The sequence below is a fragment of the Triticum urartu genome, chromosome 7, assembly GCF_003073215.2.
Source record: "Triticum urartu cultivar G1812 chromosome 7, Tu2.1, whole genome shotgun sequence".
Taxonomy (NCBI): Eukaryota; Viridiplantae; Streptophyta; class Magnoliopsida; order Poales; family Poaceae; genus Triticum; species Triticum urartu.
In genome coordinates, this window is record NC_053028.1 from 532,581,590 (window position 1) to 532,595,098 (window position 13,509).

A 13,509-nucleotide genomic window follows, 5' to 3' on the forward strand; every position below is an offset into this window, starting at 1 on the left:
CTCAAACACAAGATTCTCAGTCATTGCTGCCTTCCTGTACACTCGTGTAGACATTCCAGTGATAACCACCTTCATGAAAACAATCAGGTAAAACACATGCAGAGCAAGATCATCCTTCGTCTCATCCTTCACAAGTTCTGCGAGGATATTCCGCAGATCCTTTGTCTTGATGTCGTCACTCCTAGCGTACCCAAGCTTGCGCTTCAACCTCATAACAACATCATCAAACCCATCATTCGGGGGCCGAGGAGGGGTACGACTACCTTGAGGGAATCCAAACAGATGGTGAATAGCATCACTTATAATACGCAGAACCTTGTGCGCCTCACCCATGTCCAGAATCATGGTTTTAGGGTCGATCCTCGTGTAGATGTTGCCCATCAAAGGACGAGAAATGTTGGAATCAACCTTCAAGTCAAACACACAACCAAAACCAGCCTTGATAACCCTCGTCTTGTGCCTAGCCTGTAGCATTTTCACACACGCCTTGACCTCTCCTAGTGAGCAGCGAACCGTCTTGTTAAAACGTTTCGCCTCACCTCCTCCTTGGCCACCTTCTCCGGGCGCTTTGCCTCCTCTCTTCCTCATCTCAGGCTGCTCCACAAGCTGATGCTGAAAAAAATGCAATGACAAGGAAGAAAGGCAGAACAATGAGACACACAAGCTTCACCAAAATTCCACTAATGCCTACATACGCAGTACATTTAAGAAGTCCAACTATGTCTACATAGGCAGTACAACCATGTATGACCAGAAAGTAAAGATGTGAAAGGATCGAGAAGAGGTGTCTAGAGGGGGGGTGATTAGACACTAAGTGCCAAAAGTTGCAGTTTTTAATATTCTTAAGTTTAAGTGGAGTTTAAGCACAAGTTTAGCAAACACAATACATATCAAGTAAGCATGCAATGAGTATATGAGCAGCGGAAAATAAAGCATGCAACTTGCAAGAATGTAAAGAGAAGGGTTTGGAGTATTCAAACGCAATTGGAGACACGGATGTTTTTGTCGTGGTTCCGATAGGTGGTGCTATCGTACATCCACGTTGATGGAGACTTCAACCCACGGAGGGTAACGGTTGCGTGAGTCCACGGAGGGCTCCACCCACGAAGGGTCCACGAAGAAGCAACCTTGTCTATTCCATCACGGCCGTCGCCCACAAAGGACTTGCCTCACTAGCGGTAGATCTTCACGAAGTAGGCGATCTCCTTGCCCTTACAAACTCCTTGGTTCAACTCCACAATCTTGTTGGAGGCTCCCAAGTGACACCTAGCCAATCTAGAAGACACCACTCTCCAAGAAGTAACAAATGGTGTGTTGATGATGAACCCCTTGCTCTTGTGCTTCAAATGATAGTCTCCCCAACACTCAACTCTCTCTCACAGGATTTGGATTTGGTGGAAAGAAGATTTGAGTGGAAAGCAACTTGGGAAAGGCTAGAGATCAAGATTCATATGGTTGGAATGGAATATCTTGACCTCAACACAAGTGTAGGTGGTTCTCTCTCAGAAAATGTGTATTGGAAGTGTAGGTATGTTCTGATGGCTCTCTCCACGAATGAAGAGTGGGTGGAGGGGTATATATAGCCTCCACACAAAATCTAACCGTTACACACAATTTTCCAAACTCGGTGGGACCGAATGGTTAAACTCGGTCGGACCGATTCAGCAAACCTAGTGACCGTTAGGATTTTCGGTGGGACTGAGATGCAACTCGGTAGGACCGATATGGTTAGGGTTAGGGCATAACATAATCTCGGTGTGACCGATTACACAAACTCGGTGGGACCGATTTTGGTAATAAGCTAACCAGAGAGTTGGTCAGGCAAACTCGGTGAGGCCGATTACACAAACTCGGTGGGACCGATTTTGGTAATAAGCTAACCAGAGGGTTGGTCAGGCAAACTCGGTGAGGCCGATTACACAAACTCGGTGGGACCGATTTTGGTAATAAGCTAACCAGAGGGTTGGTCAGGCAAACTCGGTGAGGACGATTACACAAACTCAGTGGGACCGATTTTGGTAATAAGCTAACCAGAGGGTTTGCATTGTAATCTCGGTAGTACCGATTGCTCAAACTCGGTGAGACCGATTTTGGTAATGGACATACACAGAGAGATTACAATCCCATCTCGGTGAGACCAAGATCCCTATCGGTGAAACCGATTTGCTAGGGTTTGTGGCGGTGGCTATGACATCTGAAACTCGGTGGCGCCGGATAGATAGAATCGGTGGGGCCGAGTTTGACTTTTGGTTTAGGTCATATGTGGATGTGGGAAGGTAGTTGAGGGTTTTGGAGCATATCACTAAGCACTTTGAGCAAGCAAGCCATTAAGCAACACCTCATCCCTCCTTGATAGTATTGGCTTTTCCTATAGACTCAATGTGATCTTGGATCACTAAAATAGAAAATGTAGAGTCTTGATCTTGAAGCTTGAGCCAATCCTTTGTCCTTAGCATCTTGAAGGGGTTCCACATCCTCTAGTCCATGCCACTCCATTGTTGAACTTATCTGAAACATACTAGGTAAAAGTGTTACTCCAACAAGAGATATGTTGACATTGATTACCAAAACCACCCAGGGAGCACTTGTGCTTTCAAGATGCTTTCAAATTGTTGGAAATTTACAAAAGCAGAAGTTCTACCATGTACACCAAGGCAGTAATGAAACATGTATTTCAGAAGTCCAACTATGTCTACATAGGCAGTACAACCATGTATGACCACAAGTTAACATGCTTTCAAAAATGTTGGAAATTTAAAAAGCAGAAGTTCAACCATGTACACCAAGGTACTAATCAAACATGTATACCAACAAGTCAAGCTAATCTCTTCATGTATATATCCAGAAGTCCAACTATGTACACAAATGCAGTAATACCATAAAAGCAAAGCAGATCGGCTAATTTATTCGTCTATATGGAGCAGAAGGTCAGCTATGTACGCCAAGGCAGTGCTAAAAACACAAAAACTACAACAATAGCGACAAATGCTCTAAAAAACGGTAAACATGAGACGTTCATACCTGATTAGCCGCATCATCATCACTGTCGTCGTCCTCGTCATCAGCATTGAAATCAGCATCATCCTTGTCCTCTGGATTAACACGAGAACGCTTCTTTGACCCTTGTTGACCTTTGCAGGTGCAACCTTGCGCTTGACACCACATTTCTTCCCATTACCAGATGCACCAACACCAAGCGGAGAAGGTGTAGGCGCGGTAGTGGCAAGCACACGAGGACTACGGCGTGGCGTACCACCGAGGCCTAGCCCTTCATCTTCAGTAAGTTCTGCAGTCCTTGAAACACGTGGGCTCCTCTGAGGAGTAACTCCACCAACTACATGCTTCCTCGCAGTGGTCTTCTTGATTTTCTTCTTAACAGGAAAAACCGTGCCATCACTACCACACGGCACGTCTTCCCCAACCGTGAGCTCAGCCGCATGAACAGATCCAGGAACATCAGAAACTTTCTCAAGGCGGGCCGCCCTCTTCTTGTGAAAATATTCTTGCTTCTTCCTCTTACGTTGGTCCTCCACAAGAAGCTGAAGAGGCACATCCTCAGGTTGCGTGATAGGTTCAGTGCCATCAACAGACTGCGACTGCGTCTCTGACATCTAAAGAGAGCACAAAGGATCCGGAACGGAATCACAACCTTTGACTGACGGAGCCCCCTCCTCAGCAGCAGCAGGGGTTTCTGATAAACCCAACTCAGATAAAACATCGTCGATGGTGTTCATAGCTTCCTCCTCTGTGGACACATCTGCAAAGAACACAAAAAATCAAAGCAAAAAATAAAAAAATTCAGGAACAAAAACAAGCGACAAGAACAAGCTAAAAACATGCCTCAAGAATTTAAAATGAAAAGAAAAGGGGTTTCACATACTATGTGAAGCAAGAGCTGCAGAAGCAAAATCCTCGACGCTTGAAAAATTCTCAAGGCTCGAAGCAACCTGACCAATCAGAATTAAAGGGATTATGGGTGATTTAGCCGCATCAGATATTGGAGCATCAGTATTAACTTCTGAAGATCCATCTTGATCGCAGGCATTTTTTCAGAACTATTCAACTCATCACAAACTACAAAAAATGCAAGTAAAAAGGCAACTGAGTTCTAATACGCAATCCTACACCAATGGGACTTCTACTTTTACAACAATGTCCAATACCCAGAAGTTCAACAATACCTAACAAAGCAGTAAACACAACAAACAAACTAAAATTTACATACTAAATATAAAAATAATCTACACCAGAGGGGCTACTACATATAACATGAATGCCCAGAAGTTCAATAATATATAACAAAGCAGTAAAACAAAATGTGCATAACAGAAGTTCAACCAAATTTCATTATAAACAAAAAAATAATTAAAACCAGAAGTTCAACTATGTGAACCAAGCAAGTAGCACATAAAAAAGATGTAGCATGACCACAAATAGTATATCACAGGCAAATTTAAATATCAACACCATGAAAATGATAACAAAGAAAACAAATATATACACTACAAATATGAAACATTTGGGAAGTCCAACAACACTTGGTGACATAGTTCACCAGCAATTCATCAAAATAAAAATTAAAGCAACACTTCACTAACTAAAACTAAGGGTAAAATGCATACACATGACCATTGTTAGAAGTTCACACTTTTAAGAAAGGGCAGTCCAACAAGAAAACTAAGTGAAGATATGGGCAGCCATATATAAGAAAAACTATTATTTAAAATACAAGATCCAACCACAATAAAATACGTGGAGAAGGTTTTGAAGCCATGACAACACAACACCTTGCTGAATGGATCTCCAAACCCTAGAACAACCTACTAAAAACAGGGGATAGATTGCATATAGTTAGCAGGTAGAAAAATCATACAACAAATACAAAAAACAACTAAATGAAACCTTAGGATGAAACAACTAGAACATATCAACAAGTATGAAAACATGAACAGTAGCACATATAGGAAAGCACAAACAAAAAAAGAATCCAGAAACTAACTAGCATGTGACAGACACAATCTAGACTTTGAAATCAACAATACTAAGACAATTAGATACATCAGATTCAGGATCAACCATCAGACCACACCCTCTCTTACATGCATCTGAATGCTGAAATCACCAAAGGGGAAATGAAATCAACTCAACTCTGAAGGGAGAAAAAGCACACACAAGCATCTCATAGACAAATCTGACCACGGGGAATGGAATCCACCCACCACACGCACAAGAACCCTACCTAATCTCCCACCAAACCATCAGAAGAAGGGGATAGGACGCGGACGTGAGAGCACACAGGAGGCGGACTCGACAGATCTGGCAAAACTAAAAGCAATCATTAGGGGGGCAGCATTTGTACCTCTCGAAACAACCCCCGCACGCACGAATCCGCGGCGGTTCTTCCACTCCCCACGACGCCATGCGCACCTTGCAACCGCGCAGGCAGTTGCCGCCCTTGCTTCAGAGAAGAAGAGAGCAGGCTGGGTGAGGGAGAGCGGGGCGTGGGGGAGAAATAGGAGCGGGGGCGTGCGCTGGTTACTCCAGCACGAGGGCAGGGGACAGGGGCGGAGAAATCGGGGGGAGTTGGAGGCGACGAAGGCAGCGAAGCGACGGAGAGGGGGGAGAGAGCGAGCGACAGGGGAGAGGGGTTTTCTGACAGGTGGTGGCGAGTGAGATGCTCAGTTAATGCCTCTCTGTCGTGGGAATTGCAGCGCCGGTGAATTTACAGTTTTACCCCAAACAACTAAAATAGTAAATACATGTATAGCTAAATGAATGCACCATTTGAATGAATTTATTATAAATGAGATAAGATCACACAACAGCACTACTGATATCCTTAAAAACCAAAAATTGATGGAAATACACTACCAGGGGAAGAAAAATACATACACAAAATATGCACCTAAAAATAAGAGAAAGAAGTTCAAAAAATAAAGAACAGAAGTTCAAGTACTCTAATAAAAGAAGTAAAGGCATATGAATAAATAAACCATAAGAAACAAAAAGAAGAAGTTCAAGTACAAAAATAGATGAAGTTCATATCTAACTAAAACACGCACCCTAAACCCTAAAAACCCTAAGATATATAGTGGGGTCACGGATGTGACGGACTCGCCTCCGCATGCGACGACGCGGCACGCCGCATCGTCGCCTGCTCTGGCTCGTTCCTGTCTCGGCCTCGCATGGGGAGGGGAGGGGGGTCCCGACCCCCCTCCCCCCTGCTCGGCCTCGTGCTGCCGCATTGCTGCGCACTAGGTTTTGATAGGACGCAATGCGGTTATTCTGTTTCCACCCCCACCGCAAGCACCCTAAACCCTAAAAACCCTAAGATAGATAGTGGCGTGACGGATGTGATGGACTCGCCTCCGTATGCGACGACGCGGCACGCCGTGTCGTCGCCTACTCCAGCTCATTCCTGTCTCGGCCTCGCAGGGGGAGGGGGGTCCCGACCCCCCTCCCCCTGCTCGGCCTCGTGCTACCGCATTGCTGCGTGCTAGGTTTTGACAGGATGCAATGCGGTTATTCTGTTTCCACCCCCACTGCACGCACCCTAAACCCTAAAAACCCTAAGATAGATAGTGGAGTCACGGATGTGACGGACTCGCCTCCACATGCGATGACGCGGCACGCCGCGTCGTCGCCTGCTCCGGCTCGTTCCTGTCTCGGCCTCATACGGGGAGGAGAGGGGGGTCCCAACCCCCCCCCCCCTGCTCGGCCTCGCGCTACCGCATTGCTGCGCGCTAGGTTTTGACAGGACGCAATGCAGTTATTCTGTTTCCACCCCCACCGCACGCACCCTAAACCCTAAAAACCCTAAGATAGATAGTGGGGTCACGGATGTGACGGACTCGCCTCCGCATGCGACGACACGGCGTGCTGCGTCGTCGCCTACTCCGGCTCGTTCCTGTCTCGACCTCGCAGGGGGAGGGGAGGGGGTCCCGACCCCCCCTCCCCCCTGCTCGGCCTCGCGCTACCACATTTGTCAATACGCGCAATGCCGATTTCAATGTCTACAAATATTTAAATCCAAAAGTAACAAACAAAGCCTCAAATTAACATGTTAAAAACGATTGTCACACAGAAGTGAAGATAGTAGTTCGACGTTTTGTAAAACCTCAAATTAACATGTTAAAAACAATTGTCACACAGAAGTTCAGGATAGTTATTCAGTGAAGACCAACAACTATTATAAGTACAAAAACATACTAGAAAAGATAAAAAAAATACGCATATCCATCGGCCAATTCCATGGCTGCTCATGGGACTAAGTCAAAAAAAATCCAAATCAATGCAAAGAATGAAGAAAAACATAAAAAAGAAAGAAATACAGAGGACTTGCTGCATTACTTTGCAAAGAAGAAAAAAGCTAAAGTATACATATGAACAACATAGAAGTCCAGCTTCTACAACGACCGTTAGATGATCTGGAAAAAGTGCATGCATACTTGGGCTAATCCCATGATTGCTCACGAGACAAAAGTATAAAAAGAACATCTGGAGAATTAAAATTACGAAGAAAACCAAACAAAGAAAATATAGAGCACCATGCACCTTCGCCTTGCAAATGCGGAATGCAATCTGGAAAACCAGAAGTTCAACCATTAATAAAAACAATGCAAGAATGAAAAATGACAGAAAAAAGGAAAGAAATACAAAGGACTTGCTGCATTACCTTGCAACGAAAGAAAAGAAGAAGTTGAGGTATGACAACACAGAAGTCCAACACAGAAACCCGGCCACCCACAGGATTGACCTGATCCTCCCCCGATCCCGATCCCGAGCCGCCCCAGCCCCGACAGGATCCAACGAAGGAAAAGCAGAAGTTCAGGTATGACAAAGCAGAAGTCCAGCTTGTACAACAACCATTAGATGATCTAAAAATAATGAACAAACGAATTCGTCCGAAGCATAAAATCATCTGCACAAGATTACAACACGTATGCACCCCCTTTGGAAATGATCTGGCAACTCCCTTTCGACAACTAAAATGACCAGAGGGCAAATTTCAAAACTGCAAAAATAACCTGTCCAAAAACCCGCGGGAGTGCCAACCTCAAATCACTATAAATCAAACCGTAAGGACCCTCCCGATTAAAATTTACGGCTTAGTAAGCCTTGCATTTCACTAAAGTACGCAAATCAGCCAGCAAAACTGTAAGGAAAAACGAGAAATCAACAGAAGCGCGGGCTGCATCTCGGGCGGATGAAGAACACGGGCGATTTCAATTTTTTTTTTGAAATAACAAGAATTTGTGCTCCAATCTCGTACCAAAACCTAATCCCCATCGTGCCAGAGCTTCGACAACGTCCACAACATGCATTAAACTTGTAACAGACACAAGTTCATCACGACCCCTAGAGCAAATCCGCCAACGTGCTAGATTCCGAATAAAAACAAGCATTTAGATTCTAAATAACGTGTCCACATTACACTTACATCACAAACAACACGAATGATCAGAAAAACTCACGGTAGAAGGCACGGTTGCGAAGATAGCTCGAAGTTCGGGTTCGTACACAAGAAAGTTCAGGCACGTTACTCGGGAAGTTCAGGTTGTGATCAGAATATTATCGGTTCTACGAGAAATTATATATATATATATATATATATATATATATATATATATGCATAACATGTACAATATATAGTATCATAAAATACCAGCAAATGAAATAAATTAAATGGAAAACAAAAAATTAAAGAAAAAATAAATCATAAAAGCAAAACCCCTAAATATTTTAGTCCCGGTTGGTGTAACCAACCGGGACTAAAAGCCCCCAGCCCCCCGGCGCGTGCTCGTGCCACGTGGTGGGCCTTTGGTCCCGGTTCGTGTCGAACCAGACTAAAGGGGGGACCTTTAGTCCCCACCCTTTAGTGCCAGTTCCAGAACCGGCACTAAAGGGCCTCATGAACTGAGACTATAGCCCATTTCTGCACTAGTGAAGGGAGGTAGCCCGCATGTGCTCCTATGCATTTTCGAACACAAGTCTCCGTTCTTAGAAAAAATGGTTGTTGCATGACAAGACTTTAATTCGTTCGCATGCAGCTCCACTTGTTGTACCCCTTCATGAGGCAAGGGCACCAAGCGATAGGATTTCCTTCGCCTCTCGCTGGTGCAACCATCGGTCTGCCTTTGTCTCCCATTGACTAAGGGCCATGGAGGCGTGATGAATCCCGACTTTTATCGGTTGGAGGGCTCATGTTTTTTTGTTAGGATATGTATTCTACTCAGGTAGCGAGGCGGCAATGGCTCCTTGAAGATAGCACAAGGTTCTCGATGATACTTCTAGTGTCATCGAAAAGGCGTGTGGAGGTTTCCTTCTGACGGATCTCGCGAGATTCGGTCGGCATTTGTCTTCGGTGAATTTGCTGAGATTTGGTCTACATTCATTTGTGTTCGTTTGTCCACAGAATCATTCCGAGCAGCGATGAATGTTATTCGGATGCCTTGGTCATATGGGGTCTTAGCATGACAACTTCCCGGCTGTTTAATACAACAAGGTTGCCCGACTCCAATGAATGAGGCGCAACAACAGCGACGCGCCTTTTGCTCGCTTCTGTGCTTGTAGTCGTCGCTAGATGGTCTATAGACCTGTATGTAATTTTTACTTTTTATATTTTTTTATACTACCTTAAAAATTAGTGAATAGATTGAAGGGTTTCCCCGTAATGAAGGAAGGCTTTAATTGATTCGTACTATACACTGCAACGTCATAATCGGTTTTTTTTTAATAAAATACACTGCAAGTCTGTAGTGTCAGAATAAATCATTTGACAGAAATGTTAGTAGATGCATACTTGATTGGAATTTAAACAGAGCCCTTCTGATTGTTTGTTCGAAATGGTTATCTTTGTCCAGCAGTGCAGCCCTCTATCTAAAGTTGTTGATGCTGGTACCGTAGTCTTGATGGTCTTCGAGATCCGCTCCTCCGCCAGGCGTGAGCCCCTCAAGTTCCCCTGCTGAGAGTCGTCGGCAAGATTTCGCCTTCTCTTTTGCCTGGCATGCGCGCCTATGGCTTGATCGTGTTTTATGAGTCAACGGGTGCGGCGTTTCTGCTCCGGAACTCATCTGCACCTCCCGACGAAAAAAATCAAAACAAAAACTAAAAAGATTAAAAAAAATCAAAAAAATGTGTGTGGTAGATAAGTTTATATGTGAGGTGCGCTCCAAGTTTCAACTCATCTGAACATCTGAGAAACTCTCAGCGAAAAAGACAAATTCAGGGTTTGTAAAAAAGTTTATTGTTCACACACTATTTTTTTTCGAGAATGATTGTTCACACACTGTTCTGACCTGATTTTTTTTTTTTGCGAAGAGCTGCTCAGATGTCCAAATAAGTCAAAATTTGAAGCAAACCTCACGCATAAAATTATCTATCACGCAAAAAAAAAGTTAGACTTTTTTGAATTTTCTTAGTATTTGTTTTAATTTTTTTCTAATCGGATGTAGATGAGTCTGGGCACCGAATTAGGTTTTCGTTTCTCTAAAAAACAGAGCGAACACCGTACAGTACAGAAACCTACATCTAGAACCGGTTACACTTTTATGTGGACGGTTGCGTATATACGTTTGGACGGCCAAGTTGTCTGCTGCAACTGTTCCATAAGGCGATCCGAAATCGTCCACGCCGACAGGAATTTAACCGAAGGAAACTCGGCTGTTTCAGTAAAACTCAGATCGAATTTCTTTGTTATTTTTGAAAAGGAGGATCGCCCCCGGCCAAACCCAGATCGACTTGCCAAGTTGCCATCCATGATCTCAAACCCCTTAATTTCTCCTCTCCCTGTAGCTGATGACCCGCGCAAGCTGGGGAATGCAGCACCGCCCAGCTCCCCCTCCGCCGCGAGCCCTGGAGATGTCGCCGGCGCCATCGGCGCCTTCTTGCTTCTCCTTGAGGAGGTCACCTAGCTTCTTCATCTGCGGGGCTGGCTTCAGGTTCAGGGGCTCAGACTGGAGGATGGCCTCCAGCGTAGGTAGCTTCGTCTGAGGTCCAAACGCAGCAGCTGTGGCCTGGTTGCTTGCAGTTGTACTGAATGATCTCGCAGGTGTAGCATCTGAGATACACAAATGTGGTTCAGAAAGGTGCTTCTCGCAGCAACGGACGTCTTGGAAAATTTCCTTTCTGGCTACGAATTACGTGAGTTAGTCTACATTGTTACCTCCATTTACACTGAAAAAATCATCTTCACAGTCCGAATCTAACCAAGGAGAGGCTTCATAGAAAGCTTCATCTCTGCTGCTAGCTGCATGCACAGGTCAATCACGCAAATGAGTATGTTCCATAGTATACCTGTAAGGAAAACGATTGGTAACTTAATCGTGATGGCAATTAGGTTCAAACATAATAATGACCAGGATGAGATTAGCTCAACAGCCCATGTTCAAACAGAATTATGCAGGACCCATGTTCCTGTGATTTCTTCTGCCGTTCATCATAAAGCAGAGGAAACGTGCCTGCCCCTACTTTCTGACATGATTAAGAGATGCAGGAAAACGTCAACTTTCAACAGCTCCAACATTCTGCGTAGAGAAAAGCCAACAAAATATCTTGGTGCTTCTCTTTACTAGGGCAGAAAATCTCCCTGTGGAATGCTACATATGCAAATAATCTTCATTGCTTATTTCCTGTAATCTTATTATATGTTGGCCATTGTTTCGTAGGATGAGCCTTGTTTCTCCTGAAGAATACAGAAACTGACGCTTGCATATTGGGGACAACAAATGCTTGAACTGAAACTATCATCAATGAAGTAAAAGAAAATGAATCTCCACAAGAATAAGTAACTGTCTATTAGTGTTACAGTTTATATCACAACGCATGGATTCGATGACAAAATTTTGCTAAAAGTAGAAAAAATGCCTATATGATCTGCCACTCTTTTTCAGGAAATTCCATCGTTTCTAGATTCCAAAGGGCCAAAAGTTGATGCATGGCCGCATCTATGAAATGCCTATATGATAAGCAAAACTTTTGATACACAAAATTTGTTGACTCAAACATCGCATCGAGGCCGTACAACCACGAAGAGTTGGTACTTGGTACCTGATCTCTGCGAAATAAGGTTGCCACCACCGCCGAAAAGCAAACAAACTAGGAAAAATCAACTGACATGGTTCTACGTACAAAAAGAAGACAACCTGACCGATCTGGAGAATACTGACCTATTTCTTTACAGAGGGAGTACCTGGCTTCTCACTGCTCGTTTCAGCTCACGATTGATGAGAGTCAGCAAAGGGAGACCCTCCATGATCCACACACCTACTACTACTACTCCCTCCGTTCACTTTTGTAAGACGTTTTAGACATTTAAGACAATACCTAAAACAGTTCAATTTCAGCTGTCTTAAACGACTTACAAAAGTGAACAGAGGGAGTACTACAAATATAGAAACACAGACAAAGCGAGAAAGAAAAGAACACTACCATAGCCAGCGATTGTAGTCGATTCAGCCGGGAGGACGTTCTCAGGCGCCACTTGCCTGCTGTTGGAGCCACCTCCACCTCCACCATCAACATCTCCGGTAGATTGCAACGGAGCCGCCGAGCCCTTCTTCGCTCTTGAACGCTTGCCCCTGCGGATCAACTTCATGTCCCCCCTGCTCCTAGTCCTATCTGCTCCACACTTTGCAAGGTCAAACGAACATGTAGCATGGGTATTCAGGATTTGTTTTAGCTAGAGATCTGACGCGACGTGCAGAGTCAGCGGGAGATGATTTGTTTTAGCGAGGGAAGCGGAGTGGACTGTGGGTTCCAGGGCGGACATGTAGAGGCAAAGCGGCGTGATAGACGGATCTGGCTTGGGGTTTGTGCGAGGGAAGAGATGAGTTCATCAGGTTTGTTGGTTGTGTGTGTCGTGTATGAGATATGCAAATCCACCACTTTGAGTGAGCAAAGCTTCTTGTTTGGGCAAGATATGGGGATGTGAGGAATGATGGATGCAGGCTTATGGTTGGAAGGTTGCTTCAATGCTAACCCTGCCATTCTGAGAAATATGCAACCACTTTCTGATTCGCTGCAGGGTATGGTCGGCGGCGTCATCGTTGGTTGTGTGCATCAAATAATGCAGAAGCCGGGGTTATCTTTTTTTTCAAAGAAAAAAAGATCGGCGACGTTATAGAAAGACTTTTTTGGGTGGAGGTATACCCCTAAAAGAGATTACGAATCTCAAAGCACTGAATAGAAAGGTATTTTGGAGAGCAGCGATTCGGTGCCCAGACTAATCTGCACCCGTGATGAAGAAAAAATTCAAAACAGATACTAAAAGAATTAAAAAATCTAACAAAGAAAATCATCGTGGATAATTTGGTGCATGAGGCGTGCTCCAAATTTCAGATCATTTGAACATCTGAGTAGCTCGCGGCAAAAAAAACTCTGAGCCCCTCGTGTGATCCGACCGAGATAAGCATGGCCATGTGATTCGGATTATGAGATAATTCGGTTTGTGGTGGACATCATTGGAACGAGAAAGAGGTCGGGCTAGCACAAGGATGACAGACTCGCCTT

At 44.4% G+C, this 13,509-nt stretch overlaps 1 protein-coding gene across 1 annotated transcript; it reads right to left on the bottom strand.

Annotated features, from left to right (window-relative positions):
• Nucleotides 1-10,483: 10,483 nt before the first annotated feature.
• Nucleotides 10,484-12,995, bottom strand: LOC125521339 (uncharacterized protein At3g27210-like). The gene is made up of 3 exons (XM_048686396.1): nucleotides 12,430-12,995; nucleotides 11,165-11,248; nucleotides 10,484-11,059 (listed from the first exon to the last, which is right to left on the bottom strand). The coding sequence occupies exons 1-3, from the start codon at nucleotides 12,593-12,595 to the stop codon at nucleotides 10,773-10,775; spliced, it is 537 nt and encodes a 178-aa protein (XP_048542353.1). The 5' UTR covers nucleotides 12,596-12,995; the 3' UTR covers nucleotides 10,484-10,772.
• Nucleotides 12,996-13,509: the final 514 nt, after the last annotated feature.